Source organism: Zosterops lateralis (assembly GCF_965231275.1).
Source record: "Zosterops lateralis genome assembly, chromosome: 11".
NCBI lineage: Eukaryota > Metazoa > Chordata > Aves > Passeriformes > Zosteropidae > Zosterops > Zosterops lateralis.
The window spans coordinates 9,380,310-9,402,473 of record NC_139771.1 but is presented as its reverse complement, the minus strand read 5'-3'; the positions used below and the strand labels follow the sequence as shown (position 1 = coordinate 9,402,473).

The 22,164-nt window shown below is 44.6% G+C and overlaps 1 protein-coding gene across 1 annotated transcript in view; it reads left to right on the top strand.

Moving 5' to 3' along the window:
• WNK2 (WNK lysine deficient protein kinase 2) overlaps nucleotides 1-22,164 on the top strand; it is an 80,769-nt gene that overhangs the window by 9,828 nt on the left and 48,777 nt on the right. Inside the window, exons 2-3 of the mRNA XM_083869276.1 lie at nucleotides 20,188-20,360; nucleotides 21,324-21,544. Coding sequence (XP_083725402.1) covers nucleotides 20,188-20,360; nucleotides 21,324-21,544 — 394 coding nt within the window. The remainder of the gene's footprint in view (nucleotides 1-20,187; nucleotides 20,361-21,323; nucleotides 21,545-22,164) is intronic.

The window sequence follows — 22,164 nt, the reverse complement described above, 5'->3', positions numbered from 1 at the left end:
TTGTAGCTGTTCTCTGAATTAATTTTTTAGTCTTAAACCTTGTTCAGTAGCTGATGTGAGATAAATCTGGGAAGAACACTTTGAGTGGAGGGGGAATCTCTGAAGAGATGGCTGTGGAGTGGTTTGACTTGGTTTAGGTTGCTTTGGTCTCCCTGTTGAGTTGCTGTTTTCTTCCAGACTCACGGCAAGTGTTTGCCCTTTGTTTCCTTGGGCTTTGCTTTAGGCTTGTCCCTGAGGTGTATGTGAGCATTTCTTTAAAAGGTCACACACCTGTGCAGTAGTTACCATAATAAAGATAAAGTGTTTGGACAGTGATGTAAGTACAAAGATCTAAATTTGTCAGTGTCCACCTAAATTTAAGATCTAGGAAATGAGATTATAACAATGAGCATTATTCTTTGTTAAACAGTGTTTTGAAGCATGTGAGGTTTGAAAATTATTTGCAGTATCTGACATTCATAGTAGAATAGGTAATGTGCTTCTGGTAGGTTGAATGGTTAAAAAAAAAAACAACACTAAATTTTTTTAGCTTGTGAGTTCTCAAGTGCTTGCTTTAAAAAGTGCCTGGAGTCATTTAGGTGGACTGTGAACTGGTCAGGTATTTCTACCAAAGGCTTTTACAAACACGTGGAAGTGTCTTTACTCTGCAGCTGATAAATGAGCTCTCTCTTGAGTGCTGTGTGTGAGGCTGTGCTAATCATTCACTGCCGTGCTCTAAGGTGTTACGAAGTTAAGAAATTTGGGATTTAAAATGGAATTGCAGCTCCAACGAAGGCTGTACTAAAACTTTTGTTTCGTTGCAGTCAATAAATTTTTCATGACAGTTCTAATTTTGAAAGCTCCTGAAAACAAAGCTTTAAAATATTTTAAGTGAATCACTTCATGACTCACAAGTTTTTTTTTCCTCGTCTTGAAAATGCCTGGGCTTTTGTATGGGATGGTAATCCATGTCTAGATCTTGATGTTTTGTTATTATTATCACTGTCGTGATATTGAAACCACTGACTTTGGTGAAAATCAGCTGAATCTCATGGCAAGACTAATCCAGCCTCCTGCTGCAGAAAGTCCTTTGCTGGATCCCTCTGAGCATCCTTTTCTGAGCAATCTAGAATTTAGCTACAGCTACTTAAAACATCTTAGAGCTCCAACTTGTGCATTTTTAATCTCGTAGACTGAAAAATTCTACAAGAGCTGGAGTATTTAGTGTATTTTTAATCTTGCAGACTAAAATAGGGATACCAAATGGGTATCCTTGTTAAAAAGAGATCCCAGTTTACTGATATCACAGACAGTATTTTAAAGTATTCTACCTGAATTTTAGGCTTGCAGACTGAAAAAGCCCCATTATTCTGGAAAAAGAATGCTATTTGCAGTAAATCATATTCTGTTTCAAGAGTGCTAACACAAAATGATCGGTCTCTGAGAACTTTCTCATCTAGGGCTTGATGAAAATCAAGCTTTAGTCCACTTGAAAGGCTCAGCATAGTGTGCTGCTGCTGCTGCATCCCCAGGGAGGCTGCCCACTGCTCTAGTTCTTCACACTGCAGCAGAGAAACCCCACAGGTTATTTCTATAACCAGGTTAATTGAAAGAGTGGAAAGGGTAAGGAGAAATCTTCTGGATTTATGGTTAAAAGAGAGTGAGAAGGGCTGGTGTGGCCTGTGCTGTGTCTGGGTAATCAGCAGCTGGGAATGCCTGCTGAGGGCCAGCCCCTGCAGTGCTCTTCTAATATTTTTGTGTCTGTTAGTACAGGGGGAATTAATGTGTTTTTGTCCCATGGAAATGTCTGGTAAGGAAGCGGTCTGATAAGAAAAATCTCTTCAGCCAGCCTCGTCTCAGTTTTCAGGGAAAAAGCTCCCTGACTCTCACACCTGAATTTTTCCCACTCAAGGAAAGGTAATGGGAATTAAACACAAAAAAGAAGCTACCCTGGAGTTGTTCAGTTTTTTCCTTTTAAAGTTCAGTAGGTAAGGTTTATTTCTCACCCTGCATTTCCTGGTTCCTTTCAGAAGCTGTGGATTGGGACTGGTCTTTAGCTTTATCACCTGCATAGCTGAAAGCTAGAAATACTGAATTGTGTTCCAGGCTGACCCCTCAAGATTTTTAGAAGAAATTGTTTGTGTGTGTTTATTAAGTTGCAAAATCTTATTTTCAAGTGAAATGTCTTGGTATTGTGGTGCATGGTGCTGGTGTTTGGTGCTTACAGGGCTCCAGGTGTGTCACAGCAAGACCTTGGTTACCTACAGGGTGCACATCTGGGAGGTTTGTCACTTGAATCACGGCCCAAACCTCTGCTGATGTATTTGTTTCCTATCCTATTTTTTTGTGTTTCATCTGAAACCATTTTTACTCAGGGTAATGTTCTGAAGGACCTAATGTGTAGTTAATAGATTTAAAAAAAAAAAAAAAAAAAAGAAAAACTAAAGTGCTCCATTGGGAATGAGGGGTCATAAACAGAGCTTTTAATTTGATATCCAACCAAGCAGCCATGGTATTTAATCCATCCTTGGAACAGCAGCCAAAGTATAAAAGCCACAATAAGAAAATTATTAGTTATATTCTCCTTTCAGTTTAATGGGACGTCCTCTAAACTAACCTGTATGGGCCTGTGGTGGCTTCCTTTAAACGTGGCTTAGTCTTTTTCTCTGAGTTTTTAGTAAATAACAAGAAGCTGTCTGGACTTTATGGGGTAACTCATTGGGCTTCATCTATTTGTTTCCACAAATTGTTCTTCACAATGGACATTCCTATTGTAAGGGGTTCTAATTACTAATGCCACAGAAAATATTTATTTATTCTGAACACACCTATTCTTATAATTTCTTCAAAGTCCAATTTTAAGTTAGTTAAGCTCTGCTGTGTTACTTGAATTAAGGTGTTTTTTGTTCTGGGTTTAAGTGGACACGTAATTTTTGTAAGAGATCATTTATATTCTCTCCATCTGTTTTGCATAATTTTTTAGGTTGATGTATTCCTGAATTTCTTTCTCAGGAGCCTGCAAATTAAATTGAGTGAGGAAATCTTTTCCTTGCTTTACATAACAATTTAAATAAACTATTATGTGTCAAATCAAACGTTTATTATAATGAATGCAAGGTGCATCATAAGACTTGGTTGTGCCATATAATACTCTGCAGTCAATGAAAGATCTCCTGTCTGAAGTTAAAAATATTTAAAAAATCAAGCAGGTTCTTCTGTGACAGACAGTTCTCAGCTGTTACAGAGGAATGGAAGCTGTCTTCGAAGGAATGTATTCAGATATCTTTTTTTATCATTGGAGGTGAAGTATGGGCAGAAGTGGCTGCAGATGTCTCCCTGTGTGGCCTCTGCATCCCCCATTCTCCCTGGAGGCACCTGTGTGGGACCAGGCTGTGTCTGCAGGGCAGGAGGGCAGGGATTATTGGGTTACCTGCTGGGAAATCTGCTGCTTTAACAACACGTGTGTGAGGCTTTGGGGTATTTTGGGGATGGGAGGTAAACCCTGGTGGATCAGTGGGTGATGGCCGTGAGGCTCCTGTTGGCCCTGTGGGCTCTGCCCTCCTGCTCTGGTAACTGGCACAGGCAAACAGAATCACAGACACTGTAAGGCTGGAAAAGATCTCTAAACACCATCCAGTCCAACCATCCCCAGCACCATCGCCAGACCATGTTCCCAAGTGCTAAATCCACACGTTTTTTTGACACTTTAGGGATGGTGACTCCACCAGTGCCCTAGGCAGCCTGTACCAGGGCTGAGCAACCATTTCTGTGAAGAATTTTTTCCTGATATCCAACCTAAACCTCCCTTAGTGCAGCCTTCAGCCATCTTCTCTTGTCCAGTCTCATCTGTTGCCTGGGTTGTACCTGCATAACTTGCTGCATTAATACCTTGAGCTGTGTGGAAACGGGGAATTGTAAAAGAGCCTCCTGTAGAGCAGGGCTGCAGGTCAGGCTGCATCACGGCCTGTTCTTCCCCTGCACAGGCTGTTGCTTGGTGGCCTGTGCTGTGAGGAAGAGGATGATTCATAGAGAGGGTTCCCAATGTTCCTTCCTCTCCAAGCTGCCATGATTGTGCATGGGGAGAGGCAGGGAAAGCTGGCCATGGAGAGCTGTGCCCACAGGCAGGGGTACAGTTACACAATGTAGGCAGGAGGAACAACAGGAGCTGTTGTCTGCAGGGAATTGTAGGGCACTGAGTGGTGGAGAGCAGCAAGCTTGGCATTCCACACCAACACAGAGCAAAGGCAGTGCCATTGTCCCAGACACTGATTGGTCTGCTGGAGGCCAAATGTTTACATAACACTCAGCTCTCTTAGGACACAGCAGAGGGAAAATGCAGCTCAGGAAAGAGTTAATCAGAGTCTTGGGATGAGTGAACGGTGTGTGCACTGCCTGCGCTGGCACTCCAGGGCTTCCTGCCTGGCTGCTTTGCCACGGGCAGCTTCTCCTTGGGGCTCTGCAGGAGCCTGGAACCCGACATACACCAAGCCCCTGTCAGCTTGGATTTGGCTTCTGCTGGAAATCATGTTACACTGATTTGCTGTTTGGGTTTGGGTTTTTTTCTGTAAGTAATAAAGTAACACTAGTGCAGCGGAAAATTGAGATGGCACTCCAAGTGTTTTTCCAGGGACCATGAGGGAAATGAATGGATGCTTGCAAGAAGGGTGACTCAGGGACTCAGGATGGCTGAGGGAGGGGGGGAAGGAGGAACTGGGGCATATTGAGATGATTGGTTGTGCAAAGCTCACAGTTCGGGAGGTGCCAGCAATATGCAGTCATAGCAGGGATGTCTTCTTATCCCCCTCTCTCCTGGGGTGCCTGGATCCTCTCCTGGTTCTTTCACCCAACTGGAGCTGCTTCGAGTCTTCAGTGTGAGATGGGGCTTGGAGGATTCCTTCCCTCTGGGTAGGATGTTGCCTGAATCTCTCTTTCTGCTTTTGCATTCCATTTGCAGTGAGTTGTGGGGGAAGTCCTTGCCCTTTCTCTGCCTTTCAGGTGGGATGCAGGATGGGTGCCTCCCTTGAGCTGCTGTTCTGAGCCCTTTTGTGTGTCCCTGGCCACCTGCCCTGCTGGGGGGGGGGGAGGGCAGGGGCAGCAGGCAGCACAGGCACAGAGCAGTGGGGCTGGGGGACATGCACACAGGGGACTGGCCCAGGTGGGCTGGATGTGAACACAGACTCTGGGACGGGAGGATGCAGAACCTCCTCTGGGATGTTGCTTTGGGAGGGATGTTTTAATTGGGATGTGTGAGCCTCTTCAGGCTGTTCTGTTGAAAGATTAATATCCCAAATGCTGCAGTACCTGTAGCCTTCCCTGGATTTTCCTTCTAACTGGAGTGCCTTGTCCCACGGTTCTGAGGCAGAGCAAGTGCACCAAGACCCAAAAGGTTTTCCAGAAAATGAGTTGGAGCTGTATTGTGTACCTGGTCCCACAGGTAAACTAAACCTGTGGCTCAAAGTCTGAGCACTCATGTTAACCTCAGCTGGTGCTGAGTGTTGCAATGCAATGTCTGCTTTTCAGATTGATTTTAATTAAGAATCTGTTGAACACATGCTGGGGTTCTGCTCTTCCCAGAAGCAGGGATATGTATCAGTAGGGGAGTTGTGAACCATGGACTCTGCTCTCAGATGATGTTCCCTAACCTTATTGTACAAAATGTGGGGCACTTCCTTGGATAACTGGCCATAGGCTGTTGGTGCAAACCACTGCTTGTATCTCACTTCAAGAAAGATGTGGGACTGATCCTTCAGAATCCAGCACAGAGAGCTCTCAGGGTGACAGTGAGAGATGGTTTGTCCATCTGAAGAGTAGTACCTGAAAAACAACCCAAACACTTTCTTAAAGGTGGAGTTGAGTGAATGAGTCTCCATGGCCACCATGTACAGGCAGATAATTATTTGGCTCAAAATGAAGCTAATGACATGTAGGTTAGAGAACAGGGACACCTTTCTAACTAAGAGCAGTTAGGCACTGACAAGTGCTCACTTAGGCAGGCTCACGGGAGCTGTGCGCAGGTCTGTCACTAGCAGTTTAAAAATCAGCGCTTCTGTCTTGGAGCAAGGGAGCAGACTGGTGGTATTTCCTTGTGACTTCCAGATCCACTTGCTGCAATTCTCTTACACTGTCCTGTGGCATTGGTCACACACTCAGTGTCACAAGGTTTGCACTCACACTGATAGGGCCAGTCCTGTCAGCACTGTTATTTCAACCAGCACATGGATAATGTAAGTTTGGTTTAGTTTGGCAAGGAGTCAGCCTAAACTGAATAGTCATCTCATCTTTAAACTGGAACATTGGCAAGTTCTGTTTGCATTTATTTCATAAACAGTGGCTTGAACTGGTTTGAGATTGTGTAAGGCTTGTGGTGCATAACTGCAAATAACAGCCAGTCCACAGAAATGGTCCCTGTCCTGCTGCAGAGGAATCCAGCACCCGAGAGCAGCAGGGACTTGTCTGGGTGCAGGGACTACCCTGACAGTCGTCTTCAGAAAGAAAGAATGCATCATGAAGGGCCACCAGAGTGAGTAAATGAAAGGAGAACCTTGCCTCTAAAGCAAGGCTGGACCTCACTCAGCTCAGCCTGACAAGAGGTCTGTAACAACTCCATAGAAAGGCAAAGGCAGGGAAAGGCACCATAAGGAAGAGAGCTGTGAAGGCTGGAGGATGAATTTGGCTATAGAAGGACTGGCTTTGAGCAAACTAAACAAGGAGTAGTAAAGGTTAAGCACAGCTTTGCTTTAGCAGTGATGTGGCAAGAGTTCTAATTGTTCTAATATGGAGGTTGCTAAGTTTATGAACAAGATTGATTATCTGGCATGTCCTGCACTTGACCTTGGCTGTTCTCATGTAGGAGTCTTCCACAAGAAGAAGCTCTTTCTTCTAAGACCTTATGTTGTGGTTTGAAAGCAAAACGAATGAGAGGCTCCAAGTCAGAGAAATAATTTAATAAGAAGAAAGGTCAAAAAGGTAAAAATAAAATAAAATAAATGCAATAACACAAAGGATCACTGACAGAGTCAGAATACAACCTGAGCAGGATGGTGGAAGCAGTCCAGGTGAGGTGCTCTTCCTGAAGCAGTGATCCTGTAGAAAGGTCTGGGAGCTCTGCTCCTCTGGGAATCCAGTGGGTAAGGGCTGTTGCACTGTCCCACATACCAGCTTATATCCAAGTGAGAATGCTTGGCTCCTCCCCCTGGGCAGAGCATCTCACAATAGCATGAGGAGTGTGAAATGGGTCCTTGATGGCCCATTAACAGAGATAACCCCTGGAGGGAGTTACCTGTGACTCATGGGCCAGGCGTTAATGGGCCATTAGCAGAAGACACCCCAAAGGCCATTAGCAGAAGAGGCAGGGGGCTTGGGAAAACACTAGCCCACCTGGTTTCAACAGTTAATGAAGATGGTGATAGAATAAATACTTTGTGTACATCCTACACTGCAACCCAGGACACCTTAAGCTACTGCCTATCTCTTTTTTCAAGTATCAGGAACATATAGTCAAAATTTTTAGGTTTCATCCAACACCTCATACTGCTGCAATGTGGAAACTTCAGAAAGGTAACACCCCCCCCACACACACACACACTTTAATTTGTAAATATCTTTAATTTTTAAAGCTGTATCTTTATCTTTAATATTTAAGCTGTATCTTTACAGCTGTGGAGGTGATGGTAGGGTGTTCCCAGTAGATGTTGATGTTTCCTGCTGTCTTTCTGATCTTGTTTTAAATAGCCTAATAGTTCTTCCCTTTTTTTTAGTGACAGGGTTGAGAAAAGGTTTTCAACGAGTGTTTCAATGACTTAATTTGAAGGGTAACTGAACATGATACAGAATCCTGCAGAATGAAGGAGTCTTCTCTTGATACCTTTTAGAAGTGCTGTGTCTGGGAGCATTTGCCAAGGTCACTGTTTGTAAGAACAGGATCTTCCCAAGGATGCTGTATCGAGTGCCTTGCTGCCTCCTGCTCAGCACAATCTGGAGGTGTCAATACTGTCACAGCACACGTGATGGGGTTTGGTCATAGCAGAGGGAAAATGCAGCACTTAGATCTCAAAAGCAGTGAGGTATTAATGTGTCAGTTTTGGCTAAGGCTAAAACACTGAGGTTAATGCTCGTTTTTCCACAAAACCTCATCCCCTGAGAGTAGGTCTGTTCCTGGCTCAGTGCATATTTAGTGAAGCAACCAAGTAAATAGATGAGAAGAAATCGTTGGTTACTAACTTAAGGTTGGTAAAGAGAGACAGTAGTAATAACAAAGAGGAACTAATCTATTTGTGGTAGTGGTAAATCAGCTCTAAATTGGTTACTGTAGTATCATTATGTTGGAGGAGCTCTTTTGTGAAATAATAACACTTTATTGGAAAGATTATTCAATTATTACTGTTTTTACTAGGTATTATTTCAACACACAGTATGGTTTCTATAAGGACACAGAATGAGTGTGTTTGCCCTCCTCCCTTCCTGACTTTCTGTTACAGTAATATAATTACTTTTCTTCCTTCTTGGTATAGCCCGAAATGAAATGGAAATGGTGTTGCTGTTGTGGCCAAGGTTTACAGTTGTGAACCATCTCATCAATCACACCTGCTTTCCTTCCAAATGTTTCCTTTGGCAAGAACATCTGTTGAGGAGAATAGCATTATTCCCTGGGGCACCATTTTCCATATGCTCTCATTTCAGGATAAAATTAAACCAGTGGACCTTGACAGTGTTTTCGTAACCAAAAATGGGTCCTTGTGCTTCTGTTAGTAGAGCACGAGCAGTATTATTTAATAATGGCACAAATCACTTCCACTGGTGCTCTTCTAGAGAGCAGTGCTGGCTGTGAGTGGAATGGTTCCTTGGCACACGAGGCAGGTGGTGTTTAGTCAGAGAAGTGTCTGTGTCCAATCTGGTGCTGTCTGTCTTGCTGACAGGGAGTGATTTGTGCAGTGGAGAGCTTGGAGGTATGGTTACCACCAGGAGGAAGGAAACAGGGCTCCTGTATATTTCCTGTGAGGCTGGTAGTGCTGTCAAGTGCCCAGATTTCCATGGGCATTTCCTCCTGATGATGAGTGTGTGCATTTTGTGCAGGAGCTGGAGGGCTCCCTCCTGCATGGTTGGCAGGGATCTGAGGTGAGTGGGCAGGTTGAGCTCAGCCCAGCCTCAGGTGTGGGCGTGTTAATTTACTGAACATGCACAGCAGCTCCAGCCTGCTCTCAGGGGCTTCAGGCTGACATCCCTGCCTCTCTGGGGATAGACCTGTGTGCAGAGGGACCACCCAGCTGGGTCCAGGCTGGTGGTCACTGCTCATCTTTCTCCTCCTGCAAAACTGTGACCTGGCAAAATCAGCATCACTTTGTGATCCTGGTGTGGATGTGGAGGGAGCACTAAGGCAGTGCACGGTATCTGTAATAAAGCTTTTGTTTGGAAAGGAGTATGAAGGCCCAGAAATCCCTGGCAGCTTTCAGGGAGTGAAGCCCATTGATGGTGTGTGCATGTGAGGATAAACAGCTGCCAAATTGCACGGTGATTTAAAAAAAAACAAAACAAAACCCTTTTGTTTAAACTGTGCTTTCTGAACTTTTTCAGTCACTCCTCCCAACTACACTTCAGCATGAGCTGTGAAGAAAAGCACAAACTGCTATTCCTGACTTCAGGTGGACTGAAACTGCAGTGTATGCCTCACACTTGGCTACAGTCCATGGCCAGTGAGTGTGTGGCCTTGGGATTTAATGTGCCAGGGAGCTTTAAAGACAGCCCTGCCCTCTTATGTAAGCTTTTAAGGCATTTTCATGCCTTGTGCTATTTATCACGGTGTCTTACCTGTATTTCCTCTGCAATATTCAGAAAGGATTTGTTTCCTGCAAGGTCCCATCCTACAACCTTTCTTTTTCCCAGGGTGAGGCAGGTACTGGAGATAGATGGTTAATACACTGCTTGCTTTTTCCTGCCCACGCTGCAGACATCTGTGCTTTCCTTTTTCTGTACGAGTACCATTTTCCCCAAGACTGCACAATAACCTGTTGGCTGATGAAGCCCTTTCATGTACTCACCTGTCACATATCCTGTGGGAAACACAGTCCCAGGATTTAAATTCCGTACAGTGAGCGTCCATTACTGCTGGTGATTAAAAAATCTTACTCCAATTGCAGGTTCTCTTTCACTAGTAATTAAGCTGTTGTTTCACAGCAGGAAAAAGCTTTTATTCTATGCAGTCGCAGGGAACTCAGAGAGACCAGTCTTTGCAATCATAAATGGCATATTGATTGGCCTTTATTAATAGAAAAGCCTCTGAGGAGAGATGAAGTACCTGGATTTTGTAAAGTTAAAAAAATAATTACAAAACCTTTTAAAATCGGATGGAAACTAGGCACAGTTCCCAGGTCATTTCTCCAAACTTCTAGTCATGTTTTACATGATGCTGTATTTTGGATTTTAAAAAGTTTTACCAAGCAAAGTGATCCATCTTCAAGAAAAAAATAGTTATTTAAAAATATGTCTTAGTGAAAATGTGTACCAGTAATGCTATTTATGGATTGAACTGTTTTAAGGTGGTTCTTCAATCCTACATTTTGCTGGCAATGCAATTTCCTTAAAAAAAACCAAGCCAACAAAAGCCAAGTCCAAGCAATCAAATGTAGTGCTGTTCACTCCAATTAATATGATATGTGTATGCACTACTGTTTTTTTCTTTGCATGTTTAGTTTTTAGTCTGTTTATTTACTGAAATTGATGGGGGCAGATCCTTCTGTTGGGCAGACCTCTGGGGATGCGTTCTTCAGTTCCACAGTACCTTGTTGGTGTGCTTGAAGTCAAACAGCAGCCAAATGGAAAGCATTTTTTGTTTTAATTCTGTAGGTGCAGGTCAAGGTAGCCAAGAGCAGCATCATCTCTATAGATCCCCCTCTTAGGGGAGTTGGTAAAGTCAGCTTTTGCATTTTTGTCCTGTCAGCTGAGGAGAGAGAGAGCAGAGAGTGGAGGGCTTCTGTATGTTTTTCTAACTTGTATTGGGTTTTACGAATGTAGGAAACAATATGTGATTAAACATACAGCAAACCCTTTTTGGCAGATAGTCTCTGTAAACACTATCTTCTTGAACTATTCCATGAGATCTGAGTATGAAGCTCAAACCAGCAGGCAGCTCTTCCTCATAACCTAGTTTTCCCATTTGAAGGCCTTTTGAGTATTCTTTAATCATCTGCATCCTGGGCTGTATCAGCAGCCCATTGAGGGAGAGGATTCTCCCCCTCTGCTGTGCTCTGGGGGGACCTGGAGCACTGCATCCACCCCTGGGGCCTCTGCATGACAATGGTGTGGAGCTGCTGGAGTGATCCACAGGAGCCCACAGTGCTGCTCTGCTGCTTTTTTGTAAGATTTTCCTCAAGGAAGTGTATTTTTATTGCTTACCCAATTTTTAATTAATTTATGTAAACAGATATTTTCTGTTTCATTATAATTCTTAATGTGCTGCAAATGCATTGCAGAAATCTGAGTTCATTGTGTCAATGTTATTATATTTATCAGCCCAAACATATAATCTCCTTGGAAAATGGCCCAGATCTGTTTCTCACATACCCATGTTGTTGTTACCCTTTAGTGCCTTGCTGTCCAAGAGATGGGGAGTTAAAAATTTAACTTATTAGTGTGTTTTAGTTGACAAGCTCCTGTTATTCTTTTGAGCAGGGCTATAGAATGTCAAGCTTTGTAGGAGGCAAAAGCAAGCAAAATGAACTATTTTGTTACAAATGGGATGCTTTCAGCTTAATTCCTAACCATTATGAGAGGCTGTGATGAATGTGTCCTGTCTGGAAGTGCAGCATTTGCCTCAGAGTGTTTTCTAACAGGTTGTCAAGTAGTGTTAGGAATGCACCAGAAGTGACAGCTCCTTTCAGCATTTAGAAAGGTTCACAAGGAATGCATTTCCAAACTCCAGACACAGAGCTCTGTTAAATATTTAGGAGCTGGGATACCCCAATCTGAAGAGTGGCTTTGTGACAGTGAAAGGTCCCTCTCCTCACTTTCCCAGAGCTTTGCAAGGAATGCTTGTCCAGTCTCTTGAGTTGTTATAGCAGTTGGACTGCTCTCTTTTTCTTTGTCTCCACACTGTATTCTTCCCACTCATCTTTTCTTTTCAGATTCACCTCCAGCAGCAGCAGTGAGCTGTTGGTCCTCTCCTGGGTGCTGTGTGCTGTGGAGCAGGGCTGCAACAAGAGCAGAGTGTTCCTGGAGCAGCTTCAGGGCCTCTGGGGCTCACGACTTTCTGGGTGCAGTAGTTTATAGGATCATGGAATCACAGGATGGTTTGGGTTAGAAGGACCTTAAAGCTCATCCTATTCCACCCCTGCCATAGGCAGGGACACCTTCCATGAGACCAGGTCACTCCAATACCTGTCCAGCCTGGCCTTGGACATTTCCTGGGGAGTTGAGTATTTGCAATTATGTGGCCCTCCACAAGAATGTTGTTTTTTTGGGTTTTTTTTTTTCAAAACAGAGCAAATTATTTTAAAGGAGTATTTTCTTGTATTTCCCCTCAAAGGTCCCTGGCTAAAACCAGGAGCAGGTTGGGATGAGAAGAGCTCTCAGTACTGCTGGTTAGGGTGCTGCTCTTGCAGAGATCTCCAGGGTGTTCTGAGGAGCTCCCTATCCTCCTTCTGCGTGCTTTAAAAATGCAAAATGTGGGCACAGAAGCATTAAATGACTTGGTGTAGGAGGCTCAGCAGGCCACAGTGTGAGGGAAGAACAGAGAAAGTTTCTCTCCGGGATCCATTGAGCCACTGTTAGAGTTTAAATTAAGATCTGTGCAAAGACCCATCACTTTTCTGTTTTCCAGCTATTTTACATTCCTGTCCCTCAGATAATTAAGTTCAGCATGTCTGTATAAAGGCACATAGGGACTTGGTCAGTCTTACGTGTTTTGTGGAAACAGGGACATGAAAAGTTCTAAGATGCTGAGCTCACATTGAAGGCTGTGTGGGCAGGTTTTCCATGCCTGCCTGGCACCAGGACAGCTCTTCACTGGAAACAAGACAAAATGTCCAGCTCAGTGAGGCTGCACTCGTTGGGGTGATGAAAGACGTGGATGATACAAGATGTTCTCTTGTACAGAGAGCTCAAGGTGGCTGCTGCAGCTCTGGTCAGAGAAGGTGATGATGGTGATGATGATGATGATGAAAGACTTCATGGTGGTCTGCAGCTTCCTCCTGAGGGGCAGGAGAGGGGGCAGGCACTGATCTCTTCCCTGTGGTGACCAGTGGTAGGACCTGAGTGACCAGCACAGAGCTGTGCCCAGGGCAGGTTTAGGTTGGATTTTGGGAAAGGTTCTTCCCCCTGAGGATGGTGGCAGTGCCCAGGCTCCCCAGAGAATGGGCACAGCCCTGAGACTGCCAGAGCTCCAGGAGGGTTTGGACACCTCTCCCAGGGATGCCCAGAGTGGGATTGTTCTGCAGTCTGGGCAGGGCCAGGGCTGGATTCAATGATCCTTGTGGGTTCTTCCCAACTTGGATTCTGTGGTTCTGTGGCCAAGGGGATCTCCTCATGCTCAGCCCTCCTGGGCTCAGCACAGAATCAGGTGAGAAATGGCTTTTTACTGCTGCTTTTATGTGAGACAAGGTGATTTTGTTAGAAGAGTGGCCAGGTTAGAAGTATATCCACGGCTGTGTAGGAAAGATTATTTGAGGAACTCTGAAAATCTCGCCTACAGTTTACTCCATCTGTCTGGGTTGGTGGGGAATCTTGGGGTGTTTTGTGGGCTGGTGGTGGTTTTCTTACTAATTTGAACTTCTTTGAGGTAGTTTCCTAAAATAAATGTTCTTAGTCTGTAATTGAAGACTGTAACACCCTTCAGGGATGTCATCCCAAGGCCTGAAGGGCTGTTCCATGGGTATCTTATAGGATTGGTAAGGCTGCCTAACCTGGGGTTCACTGACAGATGCAACGCAGTTCAAGGGCTTTATTTGGGGGGCAGAAAATCCATGTTCTACTGTCCGTCCTGCCACAGAAGGCAGGGGGAAACGGGAGTGAGAAAAAGCAGTGTTTGGCTTGGAGGGTCTCAGTGGGGGAACCAAATGGGGAGTTCCATTCCTAAACCATGATCTCAGACCAACTGAGCATCCTATTGTCTGCTTAGGGTGCTGGTGGACTGTAATTAATTCACTGGGAAGAATATTTCACTTCAAGGGTGTTCTACAGATTGAAGTATTCGACTGCTAGGTTATAATAAGATGGGAAATGGCAGCAATAATGGGATGAAAAAGCTGTTTTCTTGTTAGAAAGGCAGGATTGAATGCTGCCCCAAGATAAAATTTGCCAGAGCAAAGTTAGATCAAACTCTGCTTGTTCTACTAGTTCTTCGTGGTGTGCTAATTTTGTTTGGCAAAGCTCATAGGCCAAGAAGCATTAGTGTCTGCAGGCTGTTTGGTAACACTGGGTAAATAACAACAGTTTTGGTGCCTCCTGTCAGCCGAAGAGGGGGGCAGGGTTTCTCTGCTGGGCAAGGGGTAGCCTGTCTCTTCTTTCAGAAAAGTACTGTGTGTGTAGCAAACACACAGCAAAGAGAATCACAGAATCCTTGAATGGTTTGAGTTGGAAGTGACCTCAGAGACCATCTTCCAACCCCATGACCTTCCACTAGACCAGGAAATATAAGAGGATTTCATACCTGTACAATAAGTTAATTTGCAAACTGCCCTAGGGTAGGGAGGGGAGATGGAAGAAGCACAGAGGGGATGGCTCCTCCCAGCACAGGAGCAGCACGCTGGTGCTGGGACAGGTTTTAAAGGTCACAGCACACGGGGAAACAGCCCTTTGGGGGCAGGGCATTGTCTCTGGCTCCTTCTCCCATTTCCACCTCTCTGAAGGTGGTTTTTTAGGCAGCAGCACTGAAATGTCTGTCTCCACTCCTGCTATGGCGCAGCCCAGGACTGAGGCTCCGAGGAGTGGCTGGAGGATCCTTCCTGTGCTGACCAGTCCAGTAGAGTGAGGGTGATTTACCTGCCCAGTTATTGGGTTTGTGGGTTATGGGAAGTAGCTGAAGCAAAACACTTTTTAAAAACGCAACCAATTGTTGCTTAAACTTCAGTGAATGCTGGGCTCAGAAGGGATTCCAGAAAATACTGGAGCACTGGGTTCTCATGACACGCCTGAAGTGGTTTTTTTGTGGTTAGGGCTTTTTCCTTTCAGAGTAGATGTAGTGTCATGGAGCTTTTTTCACACATTGATTTCAGAGTCTTTCAAAAAGGTGTTTTGTGAGGCAAGTTAGAACTGTTTTGGTATTTCATCTGCAATCACAAGCTTCTGTAGAGCACTGGTAATTAAGGAGGTTAAGGAGGTGCTACCTGAAATTAATTTAATTGCTCATGACAAGAACTTTTTTTGTTTAAGCATTGATTGTCATGGTGTGGTTTTGTTGGGAGGTTTTCAGCTGTAAAACACACTCTGCCCGTGGTGTTGGGAGGTTTCTGCCTCTAAAACCCATGTTCTATCCATGGTGTGGTGTTTTTTGGGTGTGTTTGGCTCTTTTGGGATTGGAGGTTTGGGGTATTGATTCCCTTTCCTCCTGCCCTTGCAGGATGAGCTGCTGAAGTTCTGAGGTTCAGCAGAAGATGTGAATCCCAATGTTCCTCTGCTCTAAGGCTTTGAGATGTGCCTTAATCAATTTAGAAGCAGCAAGCTATGATTGCATCCAGCAAAAAAGCATGATCAGCCTCTTCTGCTGTGCCAAATTTAGCCCTAAAGGTCTGGATTAAGCTCCTGGTTTTCCATAGATTTCTAGCAATGACTCAGGCAAATAAGTAAATCTTCCTCAGCCTGTTCTGTAGCTCCTGTTCACTGAATTGTGAGTATCCATGGGGACAAGGACTGCTTTTGTGCCTTTGGAAAATGAGTTCTCCCTGGGCTTTGGTGACAAATAGCAGGCTGTGACTTTACCGAGGGTGACTGACTGAAGAGGAATGTTGGCTGGATTCTGATAGGGAATGAAGCTGTAAAATTTTTTTTTTCTTGATTTGCAAGTTGTCTGATGGCATCTGCTGTTTGTTCACAGAGAGGGGATTTTATCCTCTAGGATTGCTTTAAGTGATAAGTACTTAAAACTGGGTGTGGGAATGAAAGGTCCTGGATGCTGTTAGATATTTATGGCACAGGCAGGATGATACTAAAGGCATGGGGCTGGTACATGAGAGCAGAGCTGTGCTGCTGCCCATAAATCCACGGGAAGCTGACAGGCAGCTCCACAGGAGCAGCTGGTGGTGGGTCCCGTGGCTGATTTCACCCTCAAGGCCATCTCAGATTAGAGGAGTAGTTGCAGTACATGAGCAAAAGTACACACTTGGAATGCAGATGTGAGAATGGAATCATCTGAACAGATGTTCATTCTGCTGATGTAGGTATTGGATTCCTGTCCCTGGGTCAGAACTGCCTCTGGTTTTTCTTTCTTCATCACCAATGTGGGTCAGGCTTCTGTGTGATGGAGGTGAGCCCTGCCCTTGTTTCTGACCCAGTGCTCCTGCTTGCCTTACAGTCAGGCCTTCATCTGTTCAAAATGAGACAAAATTAAATAACTAGCAGTAAATGCAGCTGTGTCAGTCTAAGAGTTTAAAAACAAAACACAAGGCTCTCAAGAAAACAGTATTTATAGGCTGGCTGGACACAGAAGTCCTTGGGCCAGGAAATAGGTAAGATATCCAATTGTTGGAAGTAGTTTAATTTTTTTTTAACATTAGTGAAAATTCAAGACTTTAAAAGGAGAAAATTAAAAAAAAATCTGTGAAACTGCAAAGCAGCACAACTTTCTGGTTTGCAACAGCTGTGCTCCAGACCCTGCTCCTACACAGTTCTAGGCATTAAATGTGAAAAATTTATGGAATCTTCTTTGCAAGACCCCCTTTCTTCATGGTGGGGGTGTGGAGTTGATGCCCAAATCTGTTCCCTCCTCAGAAGGAATTAGGCGAGAAACTTGACCTCGTTTGTTAATCTTGGAAATCTTCTGAAGGCTCAGGTGAAAGATAGTCTCCTTCTTGTATAATTTTCAGATCCTTAGTCAGAGCCCATATGTTACAACCTGGAGGAAATGATGCTTGGGGATGACTAACTGAACATGTTCCTGCTGTTAATTTGGGTGCCATTCCAGAAATTTAATTTGTAAGTTTTCCCTTTCCTTTTGTTAACACATTATATTACTAATTCCTGTCTTTGCTGTTGTTCCACATAAGTAACTGAATGAAGGGATAGATTTTATATTAACAGAGAGAGGCATTTTTTCCCCTGGCTGTGATGAGTAGGGAGAAGCAGAAAACATCCATGTATTGGATTAGCAGAAATTTGATTATAGATAGGATATTCACTTCTCTGTATCTTCTTGCTGCAAACATCGTGTTAATACAGTTTAAATGAGTGTGGGATTTACCAGGACTGAGGCTGTAAAGTGCTAATTGGAAATTCATGGAATCCCTGACTGGTTTGAGTGGGAAGAGACCTTAAATCCCATCTTGTCCCACCCCTGCCATGGCAGGGACACCTCCCACTGTCCCAGGTGGATCCAAGCCCCAATGTCCAGCCTGGCCTGGGACACTTCAGGCATCCAGGGGCAGCCACAGCTGCTCTGGGCACCCTGTGCCAGGGCCTGTCCACCCTGCCAGGGAGGAATTTCTTCCTCATACCTAGATGATTTTTAGGGCCCCTTCCAACCCAAACTATCACATGAGTCTGTGAATACCTTTCTTTGTCATGACCTTTCCAGACAATCCTGTTCTCTCTCTTAAAATGCAATGCCTGGAGATTGTTTCAGGCTTGCACTCTTAGGTTCAGGATGAGGACATTTTGCCTTGTGTGGATTATATGATGGGGAATGAGTGTGTGACCCCGGTGAAGGTTTCTTGGGTTTGGATGAAACCCTGAGTGAGTCGTGCAGTTAAACAGGTGTTTCTGCTGCTTCAGAGCAGAAAACACTTTGTCCCTGAAGCCCTTTCAGAATCAGCTTATCTTTTTGCCGGTGACTCCTGTGTCAGGTTCAGGCTGCAGGAATTCAGGGGAGGCTGGCAGAGCCCTGATGGCCCCATGGACCCCTCCCGTGGTGGAGCCACAGGAGGGGCTGCTCTGCCCTGGCCCTGGCCTTGCCTCTCCAGCTGGAAAACAGTGCTCAGATATCAGTCTGATGGAAAAATCCAGATTTTTTTCTACTGTAATTACAAATAAGACACACATTTACCTTCCAGAATCGCTCTGTTGCAATTGCCAAAATTATCCTACTCGCAATATGTAGGATATACAGAATATGGTTGTCTGCTGAAGGATAGTTTTAAAAGTTACCAACAAAGTAGCAGTGGAAAAGTTCTCACAGTGCTCAGAAACCTGGAAATGAGAGTCAAGGACTATGGTATTACTATATTTTTTTAATTTGGAAAGTATTTGCATATGTGCTGGATCCGTGCAGCCCCCTTTCCTTTTCTCTGCCAGCTCCCACTCTGCTCTTCCTGCCTTGCACAGGGACTTGCTCCTTCTCCTTCCTAACAGCAGTGTGTCTGATTTATTCTACAGGTTTTAAATTAGAAGGAAACTCAGCAGTAGGGAAGAAGTGATGGATTTGAGAGCAATTCTGTGGCTCTTCTTGCCTGACTTGTTAGACAGCCTGTTTTTCTGTTGGTTTTTGTTAGCTTTTTTTTTTTTTTTTGCTTTAGAAAAAGGCAGCTGATGTAGAGCAGCAGAGGTGCTGCCTGGCTCAGCTGTGGGTATTGTGTGTGCTGCTGTCCCTGTGGGGCTGCCCTGGGGAGCCAGGCCAGCTCACCTGCACTGCCCAGCCCCAGGGCTGCTGCTGCAGGGTTTGCCCTGGGCTGGATCTCAGAGGGAGCAGAACCCCCTGAGCAGCCCCAGTCCTGATGGGAACACTCCCTCCATGCACACACAGCACTGTGGCAGGGATTTGTCATCCAGGAAGAGCCAAATCACAGTTCCAGCCCTGTGTTTCCTCTGATGAGGTCTCCATGTGAAGCTGCCTGGTTTGTAGCCATGGGAATTCTCGTTCCCATCTGGAACTGTCTGGGACTGTGGGTGAGGGCAGGCTGTGGAAAGGGCAGTGGCTGATCCTTTTGCATCTTGGCTACAAGTCAGCTTTAATTCACTCTACGCAGGAGAGCAGCTCATGCAGATGTGCCCAAGTGACTCGAGAAAAGGAAGGAGTCTGAGGTTAAAATATGAACTAATTGATCTTGGTGAGCCTTTGGCTTTCTGAGTAAGGGAACCATCTAAAGATCCCAGAGCTCCATTTCTAGGGTGGGGGTGGGCAGTGCTTTGGCCAAGGGAGGCAAACCAGGCAGGAATGATGGTGGGATCTGGGCTGGAACTCCCCTGCTGCTCTGTTTCATCATCCTGAGAGGTCAGAGCCAGTGTCCAGGCTTCCTGCTGGAGGTCTCCGTGTGCTGGGGAGGTCCAGGCAGCCCCAGAACTTCTCCTGAGCTGTGGGAGGGGCAGAGAGGCTCTGCCTGTGCTGGGCAGGGTCACATCGCAGCTCAGAGCTTGTGGGAAATGTCCTGAAATTCTCTAGGAAAACCAGGGTAGTAGAACATGACATTTTCACGTTTCTAGTCTAAAGAATTTCCATACATATGCAGCCTATGGAAGAAGTTGAAGGACAGCTGGAAACTCTTCCTTTACCAAAAAGAAGGGAAAAGTCTGTAAAATGAAACAGAACAGCAAACACATAGAAAAATGGATGTGTTTGGGGTTTTTTGGAAGGTGACACGATTTAATTCAGCCTGAGGTAAAGAGGATGGGCTGCAGAGCCCACTGTGGTGAGCAGGGACCTCAGCTCGTGCTCTGTGCCAGAGCACCCCAGGGGCAGCTGGAGGTGGTGGGAGCCTTGGGGTCCTGGCTGTGAGAACATCCATACCTGGAAATGATATCCTGTGGGCATGAGTCCCTTGGATAAGGAGCCTCACAACATCCAAATGTGAAGAAACAGCTGAGGGTTGATCCATCATGCCATGGGTGTGTTCATGGTGCCTGAAATATTAGTGCTGTCATGAGCATGGCGTAGCACAGCCATCTCTTTGTCTTCCTGATGCTGGATTTAGGCCGAGTGCCCTAGTTCATACATGCTGCTGCTCTCTTACATAAAAGATTTTATAATTGCTCTTGTCACAAGCATAAAACAAATCTAAAATTCTGAATGCCCTGGCAATGCAGAGCCTTTATTTTTGTCCGTTGCTAACAATAATGTCTCATTTCGGCTTATAGGACAGAAAACTCACAAAAGTGGAGAGGCAGAGATTTAAAGAGGAAGCAGAAATGTTGAAAGGTCTACAGCACCCAAACATCGTGAGATTTTATGACTTCTGGGAATCCTGTGCAAAAGGCAAAAGATGCATTGTGCTGGTTACCGAGCTGATGACCTCTGGAACGCTGAAGACGTAAGTACTGCACTCCTGGCAAGGGGATAAGAATAGCAGCAGACATTTATAGCAAAATCCTACATTCATATGCTGAAAAAAGCCATCTCTAGATAAAAGCAAGAAATGGAGCTGTTCTCTGGTGTCTGTCATTTGTCCCCGCATTTGAACCACAGTATTTGACAGCAGAATTTTGGCCTCCATCTCTCTGTGCCTGCTCCCCTGTTTTGGTTATGCAACTCAGAGCTGCTCTCTGGCGTTTCATCTTCTGCCTGTGACATTTGCCTTTGTCAGGGTGTGTTTGGGGCTTGCTTTTGTGCTTGTATTTGCATGTTTTGTAAGGGAATCCAAATGGAATAGCACTCAAATGGTAGAATCTCTTGGAGGCTGAAGGTGCTCTAGGTTATCTCCTAAACAGCATTAATTAATAGCTTCTGGTACTGACAGTCTTGTTAAGGTTGATACAAAGCAGTTGGCATGGATTCTGGAACAGATTTTCAGCCCCAATGGGAGCAGTACTCAGCCAGTGTGCTGCTCTGCCAGTGCATTAGCAGGCCCTGCATCTTCCCCAAATGTCCCCTGCAAACCAGCCCCACAGGTAAGGAAAGAAATGCAAGTGCGTGGTGCAAAGGTCCCAGTCTTGTGGTTGAAATTAAACTTCAGTATTCTTCTGATTTGAAATACATGAACATATTCTAAAGCTGTTCTCTGCATGAAATGAATTGCTGAACTATTAGACTTTCAAAATATTTGGTTGTATTTGCACCAAAAATGCTTATTATCATCCTCCCTAAAACTGAATGCTCTAATTCCTCCATTGAAAAGATCTATTTCATTCAATTTTGGGATATTTCTGTGCTGCTCTTGTGGCATCTAATAAGGGGCTTTTATCCATAACGGAGTTTCAGCTGTTAAAGCCCCTCAGATCTCTAATAAAATGTTGTCACTTCCTTGATACCCATTTGTGTGTATGTTGTGCTCTAGGTATCTGAAGAGATTTAAAGTGATGAAACCTAAAGTCCTGCGGAGTTGGTGTCGGCAAATCCTGAAGGGTCTTCTTTTCTTGCACACAAGAACTCCACCAATAATTCACAGAGACTTGAAATGTGATAATATTTTTATTACTGGACCAACTGGATCTGTGAAAATAGGAGACTTGGGTCTGGCAACACTCAAGAGAGCTTCATTTGCCAAAAGTGTCATAGGTAATGCTCCTGTTCTCCTTGGCCTCCCTCGGGCAGTATTGTGGCTCTCTACTGAACATCTGTTCCCATTTTGCAGTTGTGATTTTTGAGTTGCAGATTGGTAGTGGAGGTTAAAGTGGGTTTGGGACTGTTGCCTTTATACCACTATAAAAATGGGAACCAGTAGGTGATGGTAACATAACTTCCTCTTCTCCTTCCTCCTATATCCTTAATGCACAGAGAGCCCAGTACCTGTGAAGTCAAAATAACAGAAATTTCAAATGTGTACTTGGCTGTTGTGGGTCTGCTTAACCTCATTGATTTTTAGTGAATTCACATTTGTTTATATTTAAGTTCTCTAGTTCTTGACTTCTAGTAACTGGTGATGTTTTTCTCTGTTGAGGGTCAGTATTTCTTCAAATAATTTTTTTGCTGGGTAACAATTGTTTGTGGGACATACATGGAATAGCATCAATAATAATACTGGGAATAATGTAAGCAATACGAATATTGGGAATAATTCCAGAAGTACCAATACTGGGAATAATACCAGTAATACCAATACTGGGAATAATATCAGTAGTACCAATACAATAGTATTGTACCAATACTAGGAGTAACATCAGTAATACCAGTATTGG